At 48.9% G+C, this 24771-nt stretch overlaps 1 protein-coding gene and 1 long non-coding RNA gene across 6 annotated transcripts in view; both read left to right on the top strand.

The window, feature by feature from the left end:
* RGS9 (regulator of G protein signaling 9) overlaps positions 1-2042 on the top strand; it is an 89666-nt gene extending 87624 nt beyond the window's left edge. For 2 of the 4 annotated variants that reach the window (XM_082441903.1, XM_082441904.1), the window contains one exon: positions 1612-2042. In XM_082441903.1, the coding sequence (XP_082298029.1) occupies positions 1612-1762 (151 nt within the window). In that variant the 3' untranslated portion in view covers positions 1763-2042. Of the gene's footprint in view, positions 1-1436 lie in introns of all 4 variants that reach the window. The other 2 variants (XM_082441906.1, XM_082441905.1) reach the window with 2 other exon arrangements.
* Positions 2043-6351: 4309 nt separating this feature from the next.
* Positions 6352-24454, top strand: LOC309650505. 2 transcript variants are annotated; one of them, XR_014257598.1, is made up of 3 exons: positions 6352-6458; positions 6571-6778; positions 17131-24454. It is a non-coding gene; the product is annotated as an uncharacterized lncRNA (long non-coding RNA). The 2 variants fall into 2 exon arrangements; XR_014257599.1 differs by lacking the exon at positions 6352-6458 and having other exon boundaries at positions 6520-6778.
* The last annotated feature ends 317 nt before the right edge of the window (positions 24455-24771 follow it).

The following is a 24771-nucleotide window of genomic DNA, read 5'->3' as shown; positions in this document are numbered from 1 at the left end:
TGATGGAGGGGTGTGTGTGTCTGTGTGCGCACGCGCGGGCACGTGGATGTCTGGTGAGGACCGAGGCTCTGGGGGCCGGGGGCTGGGGGCTGGGCTAGGGGGGCAGTAGGGGGGCAGTAGGGGGCTGGGGGCTGGGCTAGGGGGGCAGTAGGGGGCTGGGGGGCAGTAGGGGGCTGGGGGCTGGGGGCTGGTGGTCAGTAGGGGGCTGGGGGCTGGGGGTCAGTGGGGGGCTGGGGGCTGGGGGTCAGTAGGGGACTGGGGGCTGGGGGTCAGTGGGGGGCTGGGGGCTGGGCTAGGGGGCAGTAGGAGGGCAGTAGAGGGCTGGGGGCTGGGCTGGGGGGCAGTAGGGGGCTGGGGGCTGGGCTATGGGGGCAGTAGGGGGCTGGAGGCTGGGGGCTGGGGGCTGGGGGTCAGTAGGGGGCTGGGGGCTGGGTAAGGAGGATTCTGGGAGAATAAACACCACCCACAGGCCCATTAAGCTCCTCGGCCTCTGGGTAGTTTCCAGACACTCAGTGCTGCCCTCTCCTGTCCTTCTGAGGAAAAGGAGAAGAGTGCCTTTCTTTTCCATCTTCTTTTCCCCTTTTTATACTCTTCCACCCACCCTGCTCCACCCCCCCAAACGTTAATCTAATGAATCCGTCGCATTTTTAAAAGGGCCGGAAAGGTCAGTGGCAGCAGTGGGACCCACAGGCGGTGCTGGGGCCCCGGCACCCCCTCCCCTCCCCCACCCCCCTCCTGCACACACCTGCCCGGTGGCTCAGAGGCGCTGCAGGGGTGCTGACCGTGTCCAGTCTCTGCGCAGGGGTGGCCCCTCTAAACCCCACTGTGGGTGGCGCGGCTCCCACCTCTGAGGACCCCCTGCCCCGAAGCAGCTCTCTGGGTGCAGAACAGAGGCTCTGAGGGGCGCTTGATCACTCCCGGAGCAGGGGCAGAAAGAAAAGTTACAGACAGTGCAAAACAAAGAATCAGCCCCCATCTTTATTTGGTTGGGGGGGGAGACAGCAGGCGGGGGGGCAACCTTGCACCAACCAACAGGCTCCTGCGCTTGGCCCTGCCAGGTCTTGGAGAAAGAAGGCGCCTGCTGAGGTCTCAGGTTGCCATGGAGACCCACGCATCTGGCCTCTGCTGTGCGCTGTGCATCCGGGCATGGGGGAGGGGAGGGGTCAGGATCCAGGGTGAACATATCTGTTGATTCCTCCCAACTGGCTCTGCTGAGGGAATGTTCTAGCTTTGTGGCCACAGCCAGGCCACACATACAGGCTTGGGGCTTTTAAAACTGTTCTCAGTGGCCACCACTTCATCAGAAGGCAGTTTAAAGGGGCTGAGGATTAAGTCCTGGCATGTTCTATAGGAACATCCTGAATTCATCAAAACCATAAAAACTCAAGCCCCTTGAAAATGAAAGTAAAGCATTTTCTGAGTTACCCTTCATTCAGCAGGAAAATAGGAGCCTCCCTCCTTCCCCAGTGAAAGGGTTCCGCCGAGCCAATCCCTGCACACACAGCTTTTGGCAAATGCACCTGTGTCCATGCTTCTTCAGGGATGTCAGGGTGAGTTGGGGATTTGGTGACCTCCTGTCCCCACACACCTGCTTTCCTCTTGTGCCTGAAGCTTCTTCCAGATCAAAATGGATGTGCCTATGGGGAGCGGGACCTGCCTGATGGATTTGGAGGACACGGGGACAGGAGAACGGAGTGACCAGGCCATAGAAAAGGAGGTCATCTGCCCCTGGGAAAGCCTGGCCGAGGGCAAAGCTAGCTGAGCCCGGGGCCTCGGACTAGGCAGTCGCTCCCGCACACTCGGCTGGATGGGGCCGCGGGACATGCTTGCTCTAAACCAAAGCGCATTAAGATCATATTTGGGGATTGGAGAGACAAGATGGATGGATGATGGAGAAGAGTGCTGTGGCTGGGCTCCCCCTGGCCAGCCCCTTCCCTCGACCCTGACCCTCGGTCAGAAGAAAGGCATGTGGACCAGAGGACTTGACTTGCTGCCTTAAAACCGATAAAAGGTTACCTTGTCAAAGTGTTTTTGGATTGGAATGTTAGTGTGTGTCTGGTTTTATTAGCTATTTATGAGATAATCTCAAGTCTTCTTTGGTTTTCTGGACCAAGGGAACTGAATCACTTCCAAGAACTCCCTCCCTGTCTAAACTGGGTTTTCTGTGATGCTCTCATCAACGGAGCCCCCCAGGAGGAAGCCCCAGGCTGTGGCATCACACAAGAAGAGGGGGCTGGGGAAAGGCATCCTTCTAGAATGCCAGGTGTGCTCCGATCCGCCCAGAAGCAGAGGCCAAGATGGGATGAGGTGGGCTGGTGGAGACACCTGTGAAGGATGATGGGTGGAGGCTGGAGAGCAGGGTGAGGGCTCTCGGACCACGGTGCAGGGCTGACCTCTGGGGAGGCGGTGGGCAGGGAGTCTCAGGTGGCGGAGCATTTCCAAGAAAGTTTTGGCCAGGCTGCCCGGGTGTCCTTGAGCCGGTGTCTTGTGAGAATGGTTCTGCCTTAGGACCCCCACCAAGCAAGGTCATTGGCTGGGAGCCCCCGTGGGCAGCCTGGCCCTGGTGTGGACATGCTGGGGACCCTCAGTCCATTTGCCCCCTGAGCGCACATTTTCACGTCCGCTGCACGAACATAGGAGGCACTTCTGGAGGTTTGGGCCTCGGTGCACCCGGCCCACCTCTCCTCCAGTTATTAACGCAACACGCCTTGACGGAGCCCCAACAAGCATTGACGGAGCACCTCCTATGAGTGCAGTCTGCGCTGAGCCCTTGTGGAGGCAGCTGTGACTTCTCAATGCGTGGAGTTCATCTAGAGCACCGGTTCTCAACCAGCGTCCAGCTCTGCCCGCAGGGGATGTTGAGCAGGGCCTGGAGACATTTTCAGACGCCATGACGGGCGGGGAGCGGTCCTGGCATCGCGCGGGCAGAGGCCAGGGTTGCTGCTACACATCCTACAGCGCACGGGGCAGCCCTCACCCCCCCCCGACGGAAGATGATCTGGTCTCAAATTTCAGTGCCGCTGTGGAGGAGCCCGGGACTCGAAGCTACAGGTTACGCCCTGGGCTGCTCGACATTGTCATTGGTTTCTGCCCAAAGCCCTGAAGTGTTGCCCCAAAGGGTCCCGCTGGGCTCATACTTGAATTGGACAGTGGGTTGAGATTAAGGGTTACGTGGTGAATAAAACATTTCTTAAAAGTTGCCTGGAAAGTCCTCGTCGGAGAAAAGATTGTAAGTGATTTGCCAAACACTCATTATGCCCTTCACCGTTAATCCTCAGCTTCAGCAGAAACCAGTTAGCAGGTAGGAGCCCCTCACTTGCTTGTAACCTCAGACAACTTACCTTATTTAGCCCATAAGTACTGGGGCCGCTGAGCCATCTCTCTGCACGCCTCTGAAGATGAATGCAGGTAGGTGTGTGCCCAAGACCCGGACTCACTGCCCCTGCAGGGAACACAGATGCTTCACCACTGAAAGAGTGTCTCATCTTAGATTCTACAGAATCCACTCTTTGGGGCTCACAAGAGTCCCTCGTCTAGGGGAAAGGAAACATCTCTCCCAGAGAGTAAGCAAAATTGGCCAGATCTTTCTTGGAAGGCGAGCAGGCCAATTAATTTGATGCCTTTACTTGCAAAGCTCGTCTACAATGAGGTTAAAAGCAAATCCATACCCTACCAGCAGCCAGTGTGTCTAGAAATCAGGAGAATTTCAACCCTGGACTTGCATACTTGTATTAGGGGGCTGTACTCCTAGGCCCCCAGGGTCCTACAGAGAAACCAAGCCCAGCATCAATTATGGGAGACTGGAGGATTCCCTGGTTGGACTAGGTGAGGTCCAGGCCAAAGAGCAGTAACAGAGAAGCCTGGAAGGGAGACAGTGGTTCACACGTGGAGGGGTTTCTGTCTCTGTCACATCCTTGCTCAAAGGCAGGAGGCGGCCCAGGGTGAGTGGACGCCAAGGAAGAGCGGAAACCCAGGGACCGAGACGTTTTCATCTTGCTGCTCCACCCCTCCCCTCGGCGCTGGTATGATTATTCTCTGTCTTGTCTGGACGTTAGAATCTTCTGGTCCAATCAAGTCAGAATCTGGAGGTGGAGCCCTGGCATCAGAGGGCTTTTTTAGAGCCTTTGCCCAGGTGATCCCAAGGTCCAGACAAGGTGGGCAACCACTGCCCTGGGGTAGTGACTGAAGCTGATTCACCACCCCCACGTCCATGGTCATGCCTGGGAAGACAGTGGGAAGAGAGGAAGGGGTGGGTGTCATCTCCACCCACCTCCCATTGGCCTGTACTTGGTCACGTGGCCGTACCTGGGTGCAAAGGAAGCTGGGAATTGTAGTCTTTCATTAGTTCAGCTTGTGACTAGCTGAACTTCTGGAGGTTCTAATACTGGGAAGGAAGGTGGGGAGAATGGATATTGGTGGATACATAGGCACTCCCACACTGGAATGGTTACACTGTCTTGGTTGGGAGATGGGAAAATGGGAGGATGCAGGAGGTGGGGCAGGAGAGGATTGGAGTGCTGGTTAGTTTTTATGTAGCCAAATAGTTTGTAAATATCTATGAAATGCAGTCATGCTCTATTCCATGGCTGGGTGGCTTTTCATTCATTCAGATGGAATGCCTGTGAGGTGCCAAACACCAAGAAAGGGGGTAGGAAAGCTGCTTACCTATGGAGCTCTGTTCTTGCTCAGAAGAAGGTGGGGGAGTTGGGTCTGTGGGTCCTTGGTGGATTGTAGGATTGTGAGATGCTTGAGCTCCCCCTGCCCCTTTCCAGCTTGGGACAGCTCCTTGCTTTCTGTGAACCCAGGGTGATCATTTGACCTTCTTCCTAGGGTTATTTGGAGATACATAAAATGAGGTGATACATATGTAACTTTTTGTCTGTTCAGAACTTTATAGGGTGCAAGAGGAAAACAACTGTATTTCCCCACCAACACACACACACCCCATTCTCCCTTTAAACCTACACTGTGCATTCTTTCTTTTCCTAAACCCTGAATGAAAGCTCTGGCAAGTCCTGTATCTTTTCTGGTCTCTTTCAGAAAACAAATCCTCCAAGCACTGTCCGTGACAAAAACCATCTCGAGTTAATTCTGTTTGCAGTTCAAATGTTAGCGTAATGAGCAAACTCAGAACTTCATCCAGAGGTCAAGCTCCTTCCTTCCTGCAGCCTGCATTGTTCCAGGCTGCGCCGCCTGGGGTGCCCCGGGCTGCGGAGACAGGGGTCAGCTTCTTCTCTCTTGTCTGCCTTGCTCTTCTTTCCTTCCTTTCCCACTCATTGTGGAGCCTCTGGCCCCTGGAGCAGGGAGGTGGGAGAACAGGGGAGCGCTTAGTTGACTGACACAGAAACCACCCATCCTGCTGACGCTTACTTGGGTGGGGGGTTTCCTAGATCCTTGAGGGCTTTCTGGCTTCGGCTTCCGTAGTCAGAAGGGACCACGAGTCCCCTTGCTGGTTGCATGAGGGCCTCTCTGGGCCCTTGAGCGTCCCCTGGTCCCCATCTTAGTTGTGGTCACATCTCCAGTTGCCTGGGGCGAGATTCTAATGGCTGCAGCCACTTCCTTCCGCGCAGCCCCTCCGACGCCAGCATCCTTGCCCCAACAGGGCACCTGGTCCTCCCTCCGACCCCTCTGCTGCGTGGCCTCAACTGACCTTCACTTTCCTCCGGTCCCGCCCTTCTCACTCCGCAGCACAAGCCAAGCCCCCTGAACGGCCCTGTGACACCCCCTCACTTAACTGAAGAGAGGGCACAACCCCTCTTCCCCAGCAGGCTGGACGGCAAGGATGCCTTGTGGTCCACCAGGTGGGCACACCTGTCCCGCACCTTGTCTGGACCTGGGCGAGTGGTGGGCACCTACCGGTTTATTCTCAGTCTTTGGGGCCACAGCAGAAACAGAGACAGAATCCCGTTACCTTTGTCAGAGTTTTGGGAATGTGCTTATTTTCCTGCTTTTGAAAATTGACCACCAGCGCCATTTCTCCAGGAGTCCTCAGGCGTTTGTCCCTTGGCCCTCTGGGGAGGGGACCATTAGTGGCCCCCTGGAGGCTGTGAAGTCGTTTATCCTTAGAGGAGACACTGCTGCCCGTTGCTAGTTTTAGGAAATGGAAGAAGGATCGTGACGTCTGCGTCAGCCAAGGGCTCTGGGGTCCCAGGGTGCAGAGAAGGCGAGCCGGGGGTCTGTGTGTCTGGGGACACGGGGCGTCCCTCTCCTCAGCCTCAGAGGCCCCGCCCTCCGCTCTGGGGACAGTCCCCTCCCCACACTTCACCAGAAGGGGGCGTCCCAGGCTCATGGATCCCCAAAGACGGGCGGCTGGGCTTTCCCCTTAGGGATTCAGGGACCTGTTGTGGAGAAAGTCCTTTCCTTGTTGGAAAGCCGGCTTGGGGTGGCGTGGGGAGCAGAGGGGACCGGGCTTCCCCACGCCCCCCGTCCTCAGCCCCAGGGCCCCCGGAGCCGGCGAGGTGGGAGCTGATGGTGGCGGGGGGGGGGGGGTGGCGGAGGGGGAGGGGGTCGCCGCAGGGTCTCCTGGCTGCTGTGCCCTGAGGGGATAAGGGGCCTCTGCCCTGTTTCTAGTGGCTTCGGATAAGTGTTGAGACTCTGCTGAAAACCTCGTGCGGAAAGAAAACTCCCTCCCTGGCCTGTGGACCACGGCCAAGAGAATTCCTCCCTTTGAAGGTCATCTCTGTGTGTCCAGCTCCAACTCCTGGCACCGCAAACTGATCAAGCCCCCTTCATCTCCCCTCCTCAGCCTGAGTGATTAGTCAGCTTCTCCACTGAGCAGGTGAGGTCGGGGGCTGGGGCATCGGGGGCGCCTGCGCGGGGTGATGTGCAGGGGGAATAAGTGGTGCCAGAAAAGAAGCTTTTTCCGCTTCTGGTGGGAGGGCGCTGTATGACCACACGATAGGGGATTGAGGGAGGAGACGGCTCATCTTCTTCTCAAGAAGTGAACCAAGGGTGTCTGAAGGCCGCTGTGGCTAGAAGGAGCGTATTAGGGACGGCGGGGTGAGTGTACAGGCGCCAGTTTATTGGCGTCAGCCGCGGAGGGGAGGGAGCCGGCCCATGTGCATGACAGTGTGCGCGTTCACACGTATGCACGCACAGGGACCACGTGCGAACGCCCTGTCCCCGTGTGTAGGGAGTGCCTCTGTGCTGCCCACATGGCATGCTGCGGGTGTGAGCCAGGTTCCGGCTGCAGTGGGCGCACCGCGTACACCCAACACAACAGCAACTCAGCGGTGAACTTGGAGACCACGATGCACGTGGCAAACATCACAGGATGTGTCCTTGAGATGTTGTTGAGGAATGCCTCTGTCTTCCTTCAGTTCTTTCCCTTCCGTCCCTCATTATTTAATTAATTTATTATTATTATTATTATTTCTTGTGGCATGCTGGCTCAGTAGTTGTGGCTCGCGGGCTCAGTAGTTGCGGCACGCAGGCTCTAGAGCGCAGGCTCAGTAGTTGTGGCGCACGGGCTTAGTTGCTCCGCGGCATGCGGGATCCTCCCGGACCAGGGATCGAACCCGTGTCCCCTGCACTGGCAGGCAGATTCTCAACCACTGCCCCACCAGAGAAGTCCCTGCCTCTGTCTTCCTGATCCCAAATGTTTAGGGAGAGGGGGCACTGCATGTGAGACAGGGTGCTGGGGTCCAGTGAGATTCAACTGACCTGACCAAGCCCATGCTCTGGGCTGGTCCTGGGCAGAATTCCTGCAGGACTCTGCTCAGGACCTTGAGAAAGAAATCCTTTTTCCGTCTTCTAACCGGCTCTTCTTCCTCAACCATAGGCGGCCACCAAGCTGTGTTGCCCTGAAGTTCCCTGTCTCGGGGAATTAGGGATTTGGGCAACCATAGCTTCCAGGCTTACACTGAAAGAGTCCCTCCATGAATTCTTGCTTCATTTCATTCTCACTACAGCGCTGTGGGGGGAGAGCATCTCTACCTTCATTTTGCAGGTGTGATTTCCCCACTTGTAACAGGTAGAAGCACTCCAATGGAATCTAATGCACCTTATTTTCTTTGTGTGTGTGTTAATTATAGTTCAATTTTGGAATTAAAAAATACATAAAAATACAATGAATAACATAACAAACATCCATATGCACATCACCTAGAATTAACTCATGTTAACATTTTGCCCAAATTACTACTAATACTTAATAAAAAAGCAAAACAATATTTCTATACTCCTCCCTGCATCCATCCTCCCTTCCATCTTCTATGTCAGCAAAAATGAACAGACAATAAAGATATGAACGGATGCTTAACATCACTAATCTTTATGTAAATGCAAGTTCAAACCACAACGAGATACCACCTCACCTCTGTTAGGAGGGCTACTATCAAAAACCCCTGAAAACAACAAGGGTTGGCAAGGATGTGGAGAAATTGGAGCCCTTGTGTATTGTTGGTGGAAACGTAAAATGGTGCAGCCGCTCTGGAAAACAGTACGGTTGTTCCTCAAAAAATCAAAAACAGAGTTGCCATATGATCCAGCAATTCAATTTCTTGGTCTATACCCCAGAGAATTGAGATCAGGGATTTGGACAGATATTTGCATATTCATGCTCACAGCAGCTTTATCCACAAGACCCAAAAGGTGGAAACAACTCAAGTGTCCATCAGTGGAAGAACGGATAACTGAAATGTGGTCTGTCCATACAGTGGAATATTATTCAGCCTTATGAAGGAAGAAAACGCGGACACAGGCCACAACATGGGTGAACCTTGAGGACATTACACTGAGTGAAGTAAGCCAGTCACAAAAGAACAAATACGGTGTGATTCCAATTATATGTGGTCCCTAGAGTCGTCAAATTCATAGAAACAGAAAGCAGAGTGGTGGTTGCCAGGGCCTGAGGGGCAGAGGGGAATGGGATAGAGTTCCAGTGTGGGAAGGTGAAGAAAGTTCTGGAGATGGATGGTGGTGATGGTTGTACAACAACGTGAATATACCTAATGCCACTGAACTGTTAAAAATTGTTAAAATGGTAATTTTTATGTCGGGTATTTTACAACCGCACAAAAAAATGGAAAAACCATTTTTACCACAAGGGCTATATGAAAACAGGCTGTTGACTGGATTTAGCTCCAGGGTCAAGGTTTGCCAACCTTGATGTTATTATTAGTACCATTACGGTTTTAAACAAATGAGTCATTGTGACTGCTATTATTGTTTATTATAGTCAATGCTGATTTAGCTTCAACTGCATGTTTACCCAGCTCTTTGCTCACCGTCACCCCTAGGATCCCACTTCCTCCTTCCAGGTCCACTTTCTTTTTACTGGAGTGCATCTTTTAGTGATCTTTCATCAATGGCTTTGATTAGGAAACTGAGTTTTTTGTCTGAAAATGTCTCTGTTTTACCCTCATTCTTATTGTACCCTAACACTATTTTTTTTCTTTGAGTATTGCTTTAGTTTTATTTATTTTTTATTTTTATTATTATTTTTTATTGAAGTATAGTTGATTTACAATGTTGTGTTAATTTCTGCTATACAGCAAAGTGATTCAGTTATGCACATATATATATATTCTTTTTTTTCATATTCTTTTCCATTATGGTTTATCATAGGATAGTGATATAATTCTCTGTGCTATACAGTAGGACTTTGTTGTTTATCCATTCTATTTATATATAAAAGCTTACATCTGCTCATCCCACCCTCCCACTCCATCCCTCCCCCAACCCCCTCCCCCTTGGCAACCACCAGTCTGTTCTCTATGTCCACCTGTCACGATTTTTATCATTACCATTAAATGATTATTTAGCTGGATAAAGAATAAGTTGAGAGTAATTTCCTCTCTGCATTTCAGATATTATTTCATCCTTCTGCCCTGTCTTGCTGCTGATGAGAAGTCCAACTGTTGTTATTTTATAGATTTTCTTCCCCATTTCACTTCCAAGAAGAGGTCTTTACCTTGAGGGTCCTGCAGCTTCCCTGCCGTGTGTCTAGAGGTGGGCGTGCGTCCGTGTGTCCTGCTCAGGGTGGTGCTTCTTCAATCTGAGGAGCCAGGTCTTGCTTCCATTCTCAAAATTCTCATCCACTGTCCTTTGAATAACGTTCCTCTGTCCTCTTTCGGCAGCTCCTATTATATGTTTGCTATACCTTAGGGAGAAGTCCTGTCTTTTATCTGAGCCCCCTTTTCCTGTCCTGGGCAGCCCTTCAGGTATTCCAGCTTGATGGAGGGGACCTGGGTCTGATCCCCCAAGTCTCTGAGCCTCCTGTTGTTCTCCCCCAGGGCCTATGTAATTGTTACCTTCATTTAGGATTATTTCTGCATTTTATAACAGAAGGGAGTCCGTGTTAGCTCAGCTGTCCTGTTGCTGGAACTAGAAGTTCATCCGGGGTCTTCTTTTCCACTGCAACACAGCTGTCTGACATATATATATATATATATATATATATATACACACACACATATATATCATATATATGTATATATATGATATATATGTATATATATAACATATATAATATATATTATTATACACATATATTTATAAGTATACATTTCATATAAATTCTCAAATTATACCATTTCCCTCTCTATTGTAGCCCCGTTTAAACAGGGATCTCTGGCTCAAGAAAATGCATCTCCAAACTTAGAACGGTAGGCACCTCAGCAAGCTGTGGATGTAATTTGGTGGCAGGGAGATTTATACGGAACGTCTTGTGAGGCTGACTGTGGCTCTGGCCCTGCTGTAAAATGCCTCTTTACTCTCCACCCCAAACGCACAGATGAGTTTATACCATCCACTTTCATCATTCCATCCACCCATCCACCCACCCATCCACCCACCCGCCCATCCATCCACCCACCAATCCACTCATCCATCCATCTATCCAACCATCCATCTGATAGTATCCACTTGGACCCACCAATGTGATATGAAGCCTATTTTAAGCTGAAAATATCTGAACAAACAGCAGTAGCAGCAAAAACCTTACCTGATTTTTTTTTCTTTCTGACTTAAAGCCTCAAAAATACAGCTGCCATAAATCCCCTCTCTGGGAGGTTTACAGCCAGAAAGGAGATGGACCACTTGCACCTGCATGAGAAATTACATAAACAAAACCTTATCAAAACTTTCCATACCCTTTGCTTGTTTCTCCTATTTGTTTCTCGTTAGTTTCCCACCATTTGCTTTCCCTTGAAGTCCTAACCTCCCTTTTGATTAAGATGACATATAGACCCTTAACTAGTTGTTCAGGAGCCATTTCTTTGTGTGCTCTCATGCTCATGAATAAACTTTGTCTTTTCTCTGTCAATCTGAGAATTAACCTCCATTCATTAATCTGTTAATCTGTCCTTTTGTCAGTTAACTTGCAGGCCCCCAAGCAATGGACATAAATTGGTAGAGGGAAAAGGTTTTTCCTTCCTATCATTTCCATCCATCCATCCAATTTCATAGAAGGCCAACTAGGCATTTGGTATGTTGCCATGAATAAAATTAGGTACTGCTCTCAAGAATTCATAGTTTAGTTGGGAAACATACTTTCAAACTAAGAATTAGAATACACTCTATTAAGAGGTGGGGCAGAGCATGACAGGAGCACACTGCCTGGTGTACAGCACCTCGGGGCAGATCCAGGTTCTACCCTTTCCTAGCTGAGTGACCTTAAACATTTAATAAAACTCTCCAAACTTGGTTCTCTCGTCCATAAAATTGAGATCTGTGTAATACCTGCCTCATACAGGGGTATGAAAATTATGGGAAATTTTATGTAAAAAAAAACTCAGTTCAGTGCCTGGTACCTAGTGAATGCTCGATGACTATTTGCAATTTTTACATGCAAGGTTGTATTGATGCAAAGAAGAGCCTTCCTAAAGTCTTTCTGGCCCCAGAATGTGGCTCTCTGTGAGTTGGGCTTCTATGGGGAAGGATTTCGTTCCCTTGAGGAACATGTGAAACATATCAAAATAATCTCAGAGCACTGACCTTCAATAAAATGCAAAACAATGTGGTGAGATGTTATCCATATAAAATGAGAAGGCATAGAACGAAGGAGACACCCATCTCGGTGAGGAGCTGGCATAAAACACCTTCTGGGATCCAGTTTCTAGAAGCCCAGGGAAGGAGGACAGACCAGAGCCTATTTCAGCCAGCAGGGAAGCATGACTACCTATTCTGGGAGGAGAGCAAGCTTCATTCCCAGTAGGGCGCAAACCTTTGACCCAAGCCGTTAGCTTCTATTATGTGTTGATACGTTATTAATTAGATGTTAGAGAGACCTAGGTTATGGGTTTCTACTTTCCTTGCAGCATCCCTGGTGCTGGTCCTTCCCTGTATTAATCCTCTATATTCTCTCATTCTTTGGCTTTGAGGCAAAAGGAGAGCTTGAAGCATTTGTACTGCCCATTACTCTCACCTCAATCAGTTTCAACAAAGGGAACTTCTCCAGGGCAGGAGTCACGTCTATAACCTCATCTTTGTACAGACCCCAAGGCAGTACCACACTTAGTTTGGGGTTTAGGGGGTTGAGGATGTCGGGTCACCTATAAAAATAAAAATCTCCTGATTACACAGGAAACGTCCAGATACATCACTACACATTGCGACTAATACTGTGGATTGGTGGCCCTATTATTACCTCACTTTTACATCTCATATTACTTTCTATTATTTTTGGTGAAATAGGTGAAAAGTCAATGACTTCATAGCAGTTATGGGTGTCCAGATTTCTATGTCTTTTTTTAAAAAAAATCCTGGGACTTCCCTGGTGGTCCAGTGGTTAAGACTCCGCGCTTCCAATGCAGGGGCACTGGTTCGATCCTGGTCAGGGAACTAAGATCCCAAATGCTGTGCCGTGCAGTCAGAAAAACAAAAAAATCCCTAAGGGTGAATCTACTGAAACGTTAGTCATGCTGGATTCGGTTGGGCCCTAAATCCAGTGAATGGAATCCTAAGAAGAGGAGACGATACACAGAGACACACCGAGGGAACGTGAAGACAGAGGCAGAGATTGGAGCGATGCAGCGACAAGCCAAGGGATGCTGTGAATTGCCAGGGCAACCAGAAGCTGGAAGAGGCAAACAAGGACACTCCCCAGAGCCTTCAGAGGGACAGTCCGCTCTGAAAACAAGGACACTGCCCTGCCTGCACCTTGATTCTAGACTTCTAGCCTCCAGAACTATGAGAGAATGCATTTCTGTTATTTTAAGCCCCCTAGTTTGTCGTACTTTGTCACAGCAGCGCTGGGAAACCAATACATTTAGTTTGTTGTCACAGCAGCGCTGGGAAACCAATACATTTAGTTTGTATCATGGTTTGATTATTCTCCTGTAGATGAACTTTAAGTTGTTTCCAAGTTTTCATGAAAACAAACAATGTTGCAGCCAACACCCTGGTACATTCCTCTCTGGACACATCTGCAAGTACCTCTCCAGGACAGAAACAAAAAAAGAATCCCTGGGTTAAAAAGTATGCATATTTTAAAGACCAATCCACCATAACAAATTGCCTCTTTTTTTTTTTTTTTTTTGGCTGCGTTGGGTCTTCGTTGCGGTGCATGGGCTTCTCATTGCGGTGGCTTCTCTTGTTGCGGAGCACGGTCTCTAGGCACGTGGGCTTCAGTAGTTGGGACGCACGGGCTTAGTTGCTCCACGGCATGTGGGCTCTTCCTGCACCAAGAATCAAACCTGTGTCCCCTGCATTAGCAGGTGGATTCTTAACCACTGTGCCACCAGGGAGGTCCCCAAATTGCCTTTTTAAAACTCTGTACTAATTCAGATTTCTACCCATCTGAAGGTCTGTGGGCAATCATTTCCTTGCATGCTAGCCGGAGCTGATGTTGACACTGTTACATTGTCTGTGCTGCATCTGCTCAGCACGGAGACCACCTGGGCTCGAGCACTTTTTTCTAGAGTCTAGGGCAGGAGGCCAAGTGTGCTGGGGCCTTAGTCTCTCTGAGCACCCCTGGCCCTTGGGGGACAGGACAGTGGGGACGGTCACAGACACTGAAGGACATGTGCCTCCCTGCCTGTCCTCTGGGGCATCCCAGCCTCGCTGGGGCTTTGGGTGTTTGTTGTTTGGTGTCACTGTCACCCGGGGTCCCAGCCTACAGCTTAACAGGAAGTGGAGGAGCTTTTATTATGACCTCAGTTACAACGCATTTTGTGTTGTTTCCATACGTGGTTTATTTTCCCTAGAAGCGGCGACGTCCTTGGGATCACGTACACGTCGGTCATCTTTGCATGGATGCAAAAGGTACAGAAGAGTCCGGTTCCTGGAGGGTAGAGAAGTGAGAATCTGCTTCCAGCCTTCTCTTGGGTGGTCTTCCCTTGAGGCTGCTGGTGCCTCCACCTCTTCCCCAGCAAGGAACTCTGTGTCTGGAGACGTAAGTGTGATCCAGACGTCACACTTAACAGGTCTCAGGATATCAGTTACCAGGTTGGGCCGCCCTGACCCCAGAAAGTGACTCAGGTCCCTCAAGGCCACCCGGCACGCTCACAGTGGGAAGACCCACCCAGGAGAAGCTGGCTCCAGGGCTGTTGAAATAGGAGAGGCGGGTTCTGCCGATGACTGCTTAAAATTCACGTTGCCATGGCAGCGTGGCATTAGGCCTCGGGCGATCCCCGCTGCACAGAGCTTTCATCTCGGGGAAGGCGGGGTTTCTTCTGCTCTCGAGCTGGTTCCGAGGGGACTCTGCCTTGGGGTCAAGCTTTGGCTTTGCTCTTGCGCCTGGGGATTGTCCCAGAAGTGAAAAGCTGGGGACGAGAAGACAAAGAAAGAGGCCCTAAGAAGTCAGCTAAGGCCTGAGACTGAGATTCTAGTCTGGGGGTGTTGGCTGGAAACCCTCAGGGCAAGAGATCTGGGTCTGAAGAGAGAGCAGCTGGGCGGGTCTGTAATGAGGGATGCGTCTGCGCTGCTTGACTTGTGAGGAAACGCCAGTGAGATGGTGCGTGTGTGTGTTTAGCAGCGGAGCCAAGGAAGAGAGTTCTTTATCCACATACGTGGCCTGGCTCGGCAAGTCTCAACAACCTGAGTAACTTAAGGGTTCGCTGAACACCCGTTATGAGGATTTACGCACGGCTGTTGCTGGAAGATGCAGGAATGGATCGCACGGCCTCAGCCCTCAAGGACCTTCTGGGTAGTCAGAACGCTAAGACCTGCATTAAAATGATACAGAGCAGAATGTGATCAACTGCCTAGAGAGTACAGAGCTTCAGAGAAGGGAGAATCACCCCACTGGTGCCATCAGGGTTTTCATAGATGAGTTTAGGTTGAAACTTAAATGATGGGAAGGGGAGAAGGAAAGCGTTCCAGTTCTAGAGGGACCCACGAGGACAATGCGGTGGCCAGAGGATAGAGGGGGGAAGCATTCCAGAACAATGAGGAGCCCAGCTTACTAAAGGGCCAGTGGGGGATGATATTGTAGCTTAGGTTGACCCCAGAGCTGAGTTCAGGAGGATGGATGCAACTTGATAGGTGACGGGAGAGTCGCAGGAAGCTTTTGAGCTTGACAGTGGCTGATCAGAGCCACACTTTGGAAGAATAACCCTGGGGACAGGGTTTGAGATGGATGGAGCCACAGCAAGCTTGCGAAATCTCCATAGGGCTGGAGAGGTAAGGGGACTGCACGAGGGTGACAGCAATGGGACTAGAAAGGAAAGAGCAGCCAGAGGTCGAACAGACCTGGAACATGTCATCAAGGGAAAGGAGAGGGTGAAGGCAAGGCGAAGGCACTGAGACTGGGGAATCCTGTGAGTTAGAGAACGGAGCTGCCTTTGATGGGACCAGGAAACCAAGAGGAGGGAGTGGTTTGGGGGAGATGAATTCATGACGTTGAGTCTGAAGACGCCGAATGGGTTCCTGGGAGAGGAGACGGGAAGGGTGATGTAGCTTTTGTGGGCTTCCTCAGAGACGTGATGGGAGCATTGAAGGCCTGGTGTTCGAGGAGGATATTGAGGGACAGAGCAGAGGGAGAGAAGAGATTCAAGCGCAGCATCTGGGGGAGAGTGAAGTGAGAAAGGGCCAGAGGAATGCGGAGGGTGCCTGGCAGCGTTGAGGACCCACTGGCGGTAAGAGACCATGAGCGCACGTTGATGGCGCCCAGGGAGGGTGTGTGTTGTGTGGCCACTCGATGTCACAAGCGTTTTCATAGGCAAATGCCTCAGCCCCACCACTTACTTATGTGTCTAAATATGTGTTCTTTAGTCCTCTCTCCCTGTAAGCTGACTCTACGTATTTGACCTCATCAGCCACAGTTTTGGTGACTTTCCACTCTTTCTTCTTTTTCCCAAGACATAGTTGAGATTCCCTGGTGTTATCACTCCTATGTAGAATACAGAAAAAAATGCTTAGTCCTCAGACAACTTTTTCTTTCACCTTTCTCTTCACCCACTTGACCCACCATGTATGATGAGGGGTATACAGGCAATAATATTATTTTTTCCTTCCCTCATCGGTATTTATGATCATCTATGTTGTGTGTGTATCTCAGTGGTTCTTAAACTTGGCACTAAAGACCTTTTTATTATTCCATCACCATCCTGGTGTCCATCAACAGGAGACTGAAAAAACAAGCTTTGGTATAGTCATACAGTAGAATGCAATAAAAAAGCAATAAAAAGAAACAAACTATTGGTATATGCAACAGCATTTCTAAATCTTGATATGAATTTAGAGTTTAAAAAAATTTCTTACAAAGTAATTCCACACCTAGGAGTCTAGTTGGAGGAAATTATCTGAAATGCAGTGTTATTTCCTAAAGTAAAAACAAACAAACAAAAATCCCCAAACAAACAAACAAAAACTCCCTAGCACTTTAAGTACTTCTGTAATGTTGCCATTAAAATTATTTTCATAGGTGACATTTAATGGTGTTAGAAAATGCTTGTGATAAATGAAAATAGAAGATAAAGCTGACTGTACAATATGCTTTTAGCAATAGAAAAATGCAGTTAAAAGGTAAATTGTGCGAGGTAGTTTTCTGGTTGGCTTATTTGAAGAACATGCCTTATTTTCCCCTTTCTATGCACTATTTCCCCCCGTAGAACAGTGGTTGCAAATTGTTAGTCATGGGTTGAATTTGGCCCACAATCATATTTGTTTGGCCTGGTGTTTTAAAAACAAAAAAGATTTCCAGTATTTAAAAACTGAGATATTTTACATATAAATTCTGATTTTCAGGTCCTCTTGAAGATCTGGCAACAATGCTCCCACATGGCAACTCCTCATTAGAGCTGTGTAGTGGCTCCTACAGGAAATGTGCCCTCCGATCATTTTTGTTCTCACTGGTGCCTTGTTTACGCCACCTTGCCTCCACAGGCATCTGCTTGTGCAATCCCTGATTACATGCTGAATTTAAACCTTGGATTTTATCAGAGCATCAGAGCATCTTTTCCTCAACCACACCGCTTCAGCTCTTTGGCTTCAGCTTATGGACTTTGTTACTATAATCACTGCAGGCAGTTGTTGAGGAGGTGGTTCTCTGCATGTCACAGGGTAAAATTTTCTCTGCACTCAATGCTAGAACATACCTCCGCTTCTCTCCAGCTATGTTTTGTTTTTTTTTTTTAAATCCCATGGATGCCTTGAATCATGTGACCAATCATGGCTCTCTCAGCACTGGCTTCTGGGAAGATCAGAGCCAAGTTGTCCATAAAGTACAGCGTGTACTTTCTCTAGATTCTCCCTTTTCACTCACCCCCAACCCCTCACAACCTGGTCACCAAACTCCGGGTTGGGGAGTTGGGGGTGAGTGAAAAGGGAGAATCTCTAATGTATAGAGAAAAGAAGGGAAGGAGATGCATTTGAGCATCAACAGCAACAACATAGCTGTTTACCTAAAAGCAGACCCTGAGATGGAGATTCGTGTGCAGGTGATTTACTACGGAAGTGCTTCCAGGAGAACCTGGTCAGGGAGGGGGAAGCAGGATAGGGATGGGGAGGAAGCCAAGTCAGAATGCAGTCTCAGTATAGTTAAGAGTAGCTCCAGTCTCCTCCCACAGGGAAACTCAGGAGTGTAAATTATGCCTCACCGCATGCTCTACTCCTTCACGTATAGTCTGCCCAGCCACCTCTCCCTCTCTGCACATTCGGGCAAAGCAGCTCCAGGATCCTGAAAGTAGCCCTTCAAAGAGAGTCACAGGTGCTCGTGGTGAGAAGCAAAGCCACACTGGACCCAGGAGAGGAGCTCCAGAAATGGTCAAAGGAATCCGTGGGCTCTCAGTGGAACACCAGAGTCCACTCCCCAGTGATCGTTTCTGAGAAGCAAGCTTATGTGTGATGATTACACTTTTTGTACATTTTAGTAATGTTCACATTTCTACATGATTAGAATATATTATTTTAGAATTGGAATAAAGACGAAAATAAAATGTTAAACCATCTCTTGATACTATTTTCCTCTAGCCACTGGTCTTTCTTCTTTCCCTCTTTGATAAGCTCCCTTTAAAGAACATTTAAGATAAATTTAAGATAAACTTTATTTTTCTTATTAAAAGCTCTACAGAAGTACTCCACAGTCATTGTAGAAAGGATAGAAAATACAGATTAGTAAAAAGAAGAAAATAAGTGCCCCTGATCCTACCACACAGAATAACCACTATGATCACCTTCAAATATATTCTTCAGTGTGTATGTCAAATATCAGTACAAATAAGACAGGACTGTAAATATCTGGTTTTTAAGATATTTAGACAAACTTTTACATTTGAGAATAGTTTTAGATTTACAGAAAAGTCGTGAAGTAGTACAGAGAGTTCCCACGTACCTTTCACCCAGTTTAATACCTACTTTTTTCACTTAATTTGTCATGAACACTTTCCCATGACAATAGATATTCATCTCAACATCATTTTAAATAATCAGATTGTATTCAATTGTAGGGAACATAGCATATTTATTGAACTAATCCCATTTTGTTGGCTATTTGGGATATTTCTAATTTTTCACTTTTACAGGCGTTTCTTACCAAAAAATTCCTACAAGTATTGCTTGTCAAGTGAGGGGAAAAATTTGAATGCTCTTCATACCTGTTGGTCATTTGCCTTCCAGGAAAATACTCTCAGCAGAATATGTGAGAACCCATTTCACCTACTGTGGGTGCTACAATTTTAAACGTACATTTTAAAAAAACACCACTTTAAATAGAGTTTGGTTCCCTAAACCCATCATGCCACTTCCTTCTTCCAGAAATTTTCTCACACCCTTTTATCATCCTGCCTGGTAAACAGTCATCATTTTTTCCAAGACTCATTTCCAGCAGTACCTTCTCTAGGAGGATCTTATGTACCCCTCTTCTCTCCTCTTCCAGCCCCCTACTTGGCCTTCTTCTCCTTTGTGCTCAGCCCTTGAGGTCACCTTAGGCAAAGTCAAGTTCTCAGCTTCCAGTCTGCCAACATTTAACACATGTGCCACAGGTCCCTAAGGTGGTGGGAAGACAGAGTCTGGTTATGTGTAGAGTGCAGTGATCCAGGTAAGAAGATGGCGTGGATGGGATGGTGTGGGTGGGAAAGAGGGATTGATTCTGGAGATAATAAAGAGGTGAAACCAAAGAGTTTGGTGACCGGGTTGTGAGGGGTTGGGGGTGAGTGAAAAGGGAGAATCTAGGTGTTATTAATCAGTGTTCTCCAGAGAAACAGAACCAAAAGGAGATACACAGATAGGTATGTAGGTAGGTAGATAGATAGATAGATATCGAGAGAGAGATCTTAAGGAATTGGCTCACATGATAGTGGAGCCTTGGTGAGTCTAAAATCTGATGGGGGAGGAAGGCTGGAGACAGCTGCAGTTTGAGTCCCAAAGCTGTCTTCTGGCAGATTTCCTTCTTGCTCGGGGGAGGTCAGTCTGTTCTTCTGAGGTCTTTGATTGGATGAGGCTTACCCACATTTCAGAGGGCAATCTGCTTTACTCAAAATCCACTCGTTTATATGTTCATCTAATCCCCAAACACCTTCACAGAAACACTTAGAATAATGCTTGACCAAATACCCAGGTACCGTGATCCTAACCGTCACGCAGGGGCAAGTCCTACTTCCTGACTTGGTCTTTGACTGGCTGCATGATGTTTTCCAGCTGGCGCTTTTTGCTTAGCTTTGTCTTCTGAACAGATCATCAGTACCTCAACGCCCTGATTGCCCACAGCACCAAGCGCCATGTCGAGCATTCAGTAGGTGCTCAGTGATTCCCCCCCCCACCGTGGTTCATAAACTGGTTTCAAATTCAACTCACCCTTTGTTGAGTAGCCATTCCAGGCCAGCACTCTGCTGGGCTCATTGACCTCCATGGGCTTCTGCTGTGCCAACATCACTAACTTGTAAGGTAAATGTAGTAAGTTAGTGAATGTAGTTGATACAGAGCTTTCAAGAAAAGTCTAGAAGGCTTAAAGGATACTCTAGTGGTGTGGGTGATGGCTCTCCTACCTTTATCTTCTAGGGCAGGGATGTTCAGACTGTCCTGACTGCCATCCGTGATACAAAATACGTCTTACATGGTGGAGCAAATGCTGCTGTGCTCCATGTATATTCCCTTGGTCTCCCCCAGCGTCCTCACAGACAGTTTCTCTGCACTCTGTCCCATCCCTCTGCCCGAAGGGGTTCTCTGGCCACGGGGGCATATTTGGTCTACGTATGGAGCATCCTAGAAGCGACAGGGAGCTAATACCCAGGCGAGACCCTAACCGATGGAGGACAAGCCTTTGTGGACCAAGGTTTCAGCTCCCTCATTTTTGGTGGGACAACTCAGAATGTCCCCAGAGGGACGGAGCTCCAGTGGCCCATGGTGGCAGCCCAGTAATTAACATGCAGTTCATTGGCTTTCTTCCTTCTTCTCTCATTTACCCCGCCTAGCACAGAACTTTCTGGAATCACCCCCCCCCTCCAAATAAGCGACTTGCCCCCAGATCCTTGTCTCAGGGTTTCTCTGGTGAGGAAGTGGTGGTGGTGATGCGGTAGTTGACCCAGGGCACTCAGATCTGAAGTAGAGTTTCAAGGAACAATACGTAGCCTAATACATCCAATGCATTCTGATCTTTCCTTTTCTTTTCTCTTCAGTTCTGCTGGACACAATCCACTACATTGATTAGATGACTCACTCATGGGTCTCAGCTTGGAGATGGAAAAATCACCATCCCAGAGGGCGGGTGTATTCAAAGGAACTGGGTCTTGATCAGAAGGGCGGTTTGATAGCTGACCTCTTCCTTGGGGGGTACAGCGGGCAGCTGAGGTCAGCCGGGGGGCGGTGTTCTAACAGCCTGGGGACGCCTCCGTTTCATCAGATTTCAAACCAACACTTCGTGTCAAGGGGCTACTTCACTGGCCTCTGCTGACCATCCTGGCACGAAGCCAGATAGAAACAATGCCCCTGTTTTCTCTGCAGTCCTTCGGGTCACCTCGAAGAGGACCAGGGCTCTGAGTGAGGGTGGGGAAAGCAATTAGTAAGGAGGAGGAGGAGGAGACGTGGATTTTCAAAGGTCAGCTGGAGTATGATTAGCAAACGCTTGGAGGTTTATTCCAAGGGCCTTTCCTGACTGGAAAAACAACAATAAAAGAAAAAAAAATGCCCCAAACCCACAAATGGGGTGGAAGTTGAAGAACACTTTAATTCATAAGGAAAAGGACTTGAATAATTGATGCTGCCGCCATGCCAAAGATAATTTCAGCTCGCTCTCTATCTCACAAAGACATTTAGCATTGATTGAGATCAAAGCACCTAGAACCCCTGCTGCTGGGCTGAATGGCAGATCTCGCAGCCGCCTTTCTCCGCTCTGATAATGTCGTCTTTATGTAGTTAATAAACTGCACACTTCAGTCAAACTACATCATTACAGAAGACTTAGGGAGCTAATAATTTAAAAGCAAAGAATTGCCTCTGTTCCTCACTTTGAACTAAACAACATTCTGTTGAATGAGGAGCACATCAAAGTCTTGTCACTATTACCAGTGTGGATTGAGCAAAAGGCCGTACAGAGTGGGTACTTCAGTCATCGAGGGGGAGAGAGACAGACAGAGACAGAGAGACAGAGACTGAGAGAGACAGAGAGAGAGAGACCGAGACAGAGAGAGAGACAGAGACAGAGAGAGACAGAGAGAGACAGAGAGAGAAACCGAGACAGAGAGAGAAACTGAGACAGAGAGACAGAGACAGACACAGAGAGAGACAGACACAGAGAGAGACAGAGACAGACAGACACAGAGACAGACAGAGAGAGAGACAGAGAGAGAGAATGAAGATATTGGCTGATCAACCCAAAGGCAGTGCCAGGTGTTTTATTATTATTTTTCCTACCATGCAAGCATCAGGTGGTTTGCTTATTCAATGAGCATCTTTGTTGCACGGATGTACTTGAACGAGGTCACAGTGCCCGTTTTTCACCTTGGCCCCATTCTGGACTTTGTCTCAGCTGCCTCAGCCTGCCCACCCCCTCACCGCTCCTGGACCCCCAGGTTCTGTTTGCAGGCTTCCTCGGCCTCTCTCCATGAAGGGCAGGGAAGCTCCACGCCGCCTTCTCGTAGTGCTGGCTTGTTTGTTATTGCACGGCTTGTCTGCTCCTACTTCGCCTCGAGACTCACTGGCTCGCTGGGTGAGGGCAGCCCGTGCACGTGTGTTTGGGGAGATGCGTCCATTCAGAGCAGGGTGTCCAGGGATGGAGACCCCCATTCTACCAGCACACACGCTCGTGCTGCCTAGCTGTGTGGTCACGCGCTTTAAAGAGTGACAACCACACAATGCACCTAAGACCTCCCACCTGACGCCCCCCACTGCTATTGGATGGGTGTTTCAAGATGGATTCTGTGGAAGGGATTCCCAGGGAAATGATCTACTGATCGAGGAAGGCTCTTGGGAGAAAAGCCTTTAAGGAAGTGAAGGAAGCGGGCTAGAGGGAGAAACTCAGCCGCGATGTGGTTCAGCTGAAGTCCGGTCTTAACCTGATCCCGTGGGGAGCTTGGGAGCAGGAATGGAACCACGGGTTGTGCCACCTTGAGGCCAGGGAGCTGGCCTTTGCAGCCTGTGTCAGTCAGCCACTGGCTGCGGCCTGCCCTGGGGGCGGGCTAACGTGCCAGGCACTTCTCAGGTGGGTGGCTCCCATAGGCCAAGGGCGACGCTCCAAATGACAGTGCAGCTGTGAGCCCTTTGCAGTCAACGCGCCCAACAGGTGGGAGACAGGTGCACCAGGCTGGCAATGGGGTTCTGGGCAAGGGCCATGGAGGGTAAATCAAAATAGTTCTCAGAAGATTTTAGAAAATGTACCTATCGTTTAACCCAGCGGTTTTGTTTTCTTGGCCCTTGTTTATCTATTTTACATATAGTAGTGTGTGTCTGCTGATCCGAAACTCCTAATCTATCCCCCCTCCCCTCTCTTTCCCCTTTGGTAACCTTAAGTTTGTTTTCTTTTTTAAAAAATTTATTTATTTATTTATTTTTGGCTGCGTTGGGTCTTCGTTGCTGCGCACGGGCTTTCTCTAGTTGCAGCGAGCGGGGGCTACTCTTTGTTGTGGAGCACGGGCTCTAGGCGTGAGGGCTTCAGTAGTTGTGGCACGGGGGCTCAGTAGCTGTGGCTCACAGGCTTAGCCACTCCACGGCACCTGGGATCTTCCTGGACCAGATATCGAACCCATGTCCCCTGCATTGGCAGGTGGATTCTCAACCACTGTGCCACCAGGGAAGCCCCATAAGTTTGTTTTCTATGTGGATCTATTTCTGTTTTGTAAATAAGTTAATTTGTAACATTTTTTTTAGATTCCACGTATAAGTGATATCATATGATATTTGTCTTTCTCTGTCTGACTTACTTCACTTGGTATGATAATCTCTAGGTCCATCCATTTTGCTGCAAAGGCATTATTTCATTCTTCTTTAAGGCTGAGTAATATTCCATTGTATCTATATACTACATCTTCTTTATTCCTCTGTTGATGGACATTTAGGTTGCTTCCACGTCTTGGCTATTGTGAGTAATGCTGCTGTGAACACTGGGGTGCATGTGTCTTTTTGAATTAGAGTTTTCTATGGATATACGCCCAGGAGTGGGATTGCTGGATCATATGGTAACTCTATTTTCAGTTTTTTAAGGAGCCTCTAGCCCAGCAGTTTTGTTTTTAGGTTTTTATCCTGAGAAAAATAGAGATGTGTAAGAAGCTGTGTGACTGTCACCATCACCATCATCACCATCTTCGTCATCCTTGGAGGAACACGGTTTTGCTGGGCACTTTACACCTTTACATCTACTATCTTATTTAATTCTTCCAACGACTCTGTGAGGTAGTGCCAGTGTTTTATAAATCAAGACACTAAGGCTTAGAGAGATAATGAGCCTTGTCTTAGAACCCACAGCTGAGAGTGGCCTGCCCATGGGACGTGCGTGGCAATGTTATTTACGGTAATAAAGATGTGGAGATTCAGACAGTCCCCGACTTAACAGTGGTTTGACTTATGATTTCTCAACTTTAAGGTGGTGCGAATTTGGATCTTTTCCTGGGCTGGCGATATGAGGTCCGATCCTCTTTTTTTTTTTAATAAATTTATTTATTTATTTATTTATTTTTGGCTGTGTTGGGTCTTCGTTTCTGTGCGAGGGCTTTCTCTAGTTGCGGCGAGCGGGGGCCACTCTTCATCGCGGTGCGCGGGCCTCTCATTATAGCGGCCTCTCTTGTTGCGGAGCACAGGCTCCAGACGCGCAGGCTCAGTAGTTGTGGCTCACGGGCCTAGTTGCTCCGCGGCATGTGGGATCTTCCCAGACCAGGGCTCGAACCCGTGTCCCCTGCATTGGCAGGCAGATTCTCAACCACTGCGCCACCAGGGAAGCCCCCGATCCTCTTTTGAAGCTGT

Source organism: Balaenoptera physalus (assembly GCF_965194825.1).
Source record: "Balaenoptera physalus genome assembly, chromosome: 20".
Taxonomy (NCBI): domain Eukaryota; kingdom Metazoa; phylum Chordata; class Mammalia; order Artiodactyla; family Balaenopteridae; genus Balaenoptera; species Balaenoptera physalus.
Note: the sequence above shows the minus strand (reverse complement) of the source record. Positions and strands in the feature narration are given on the sequence as shown.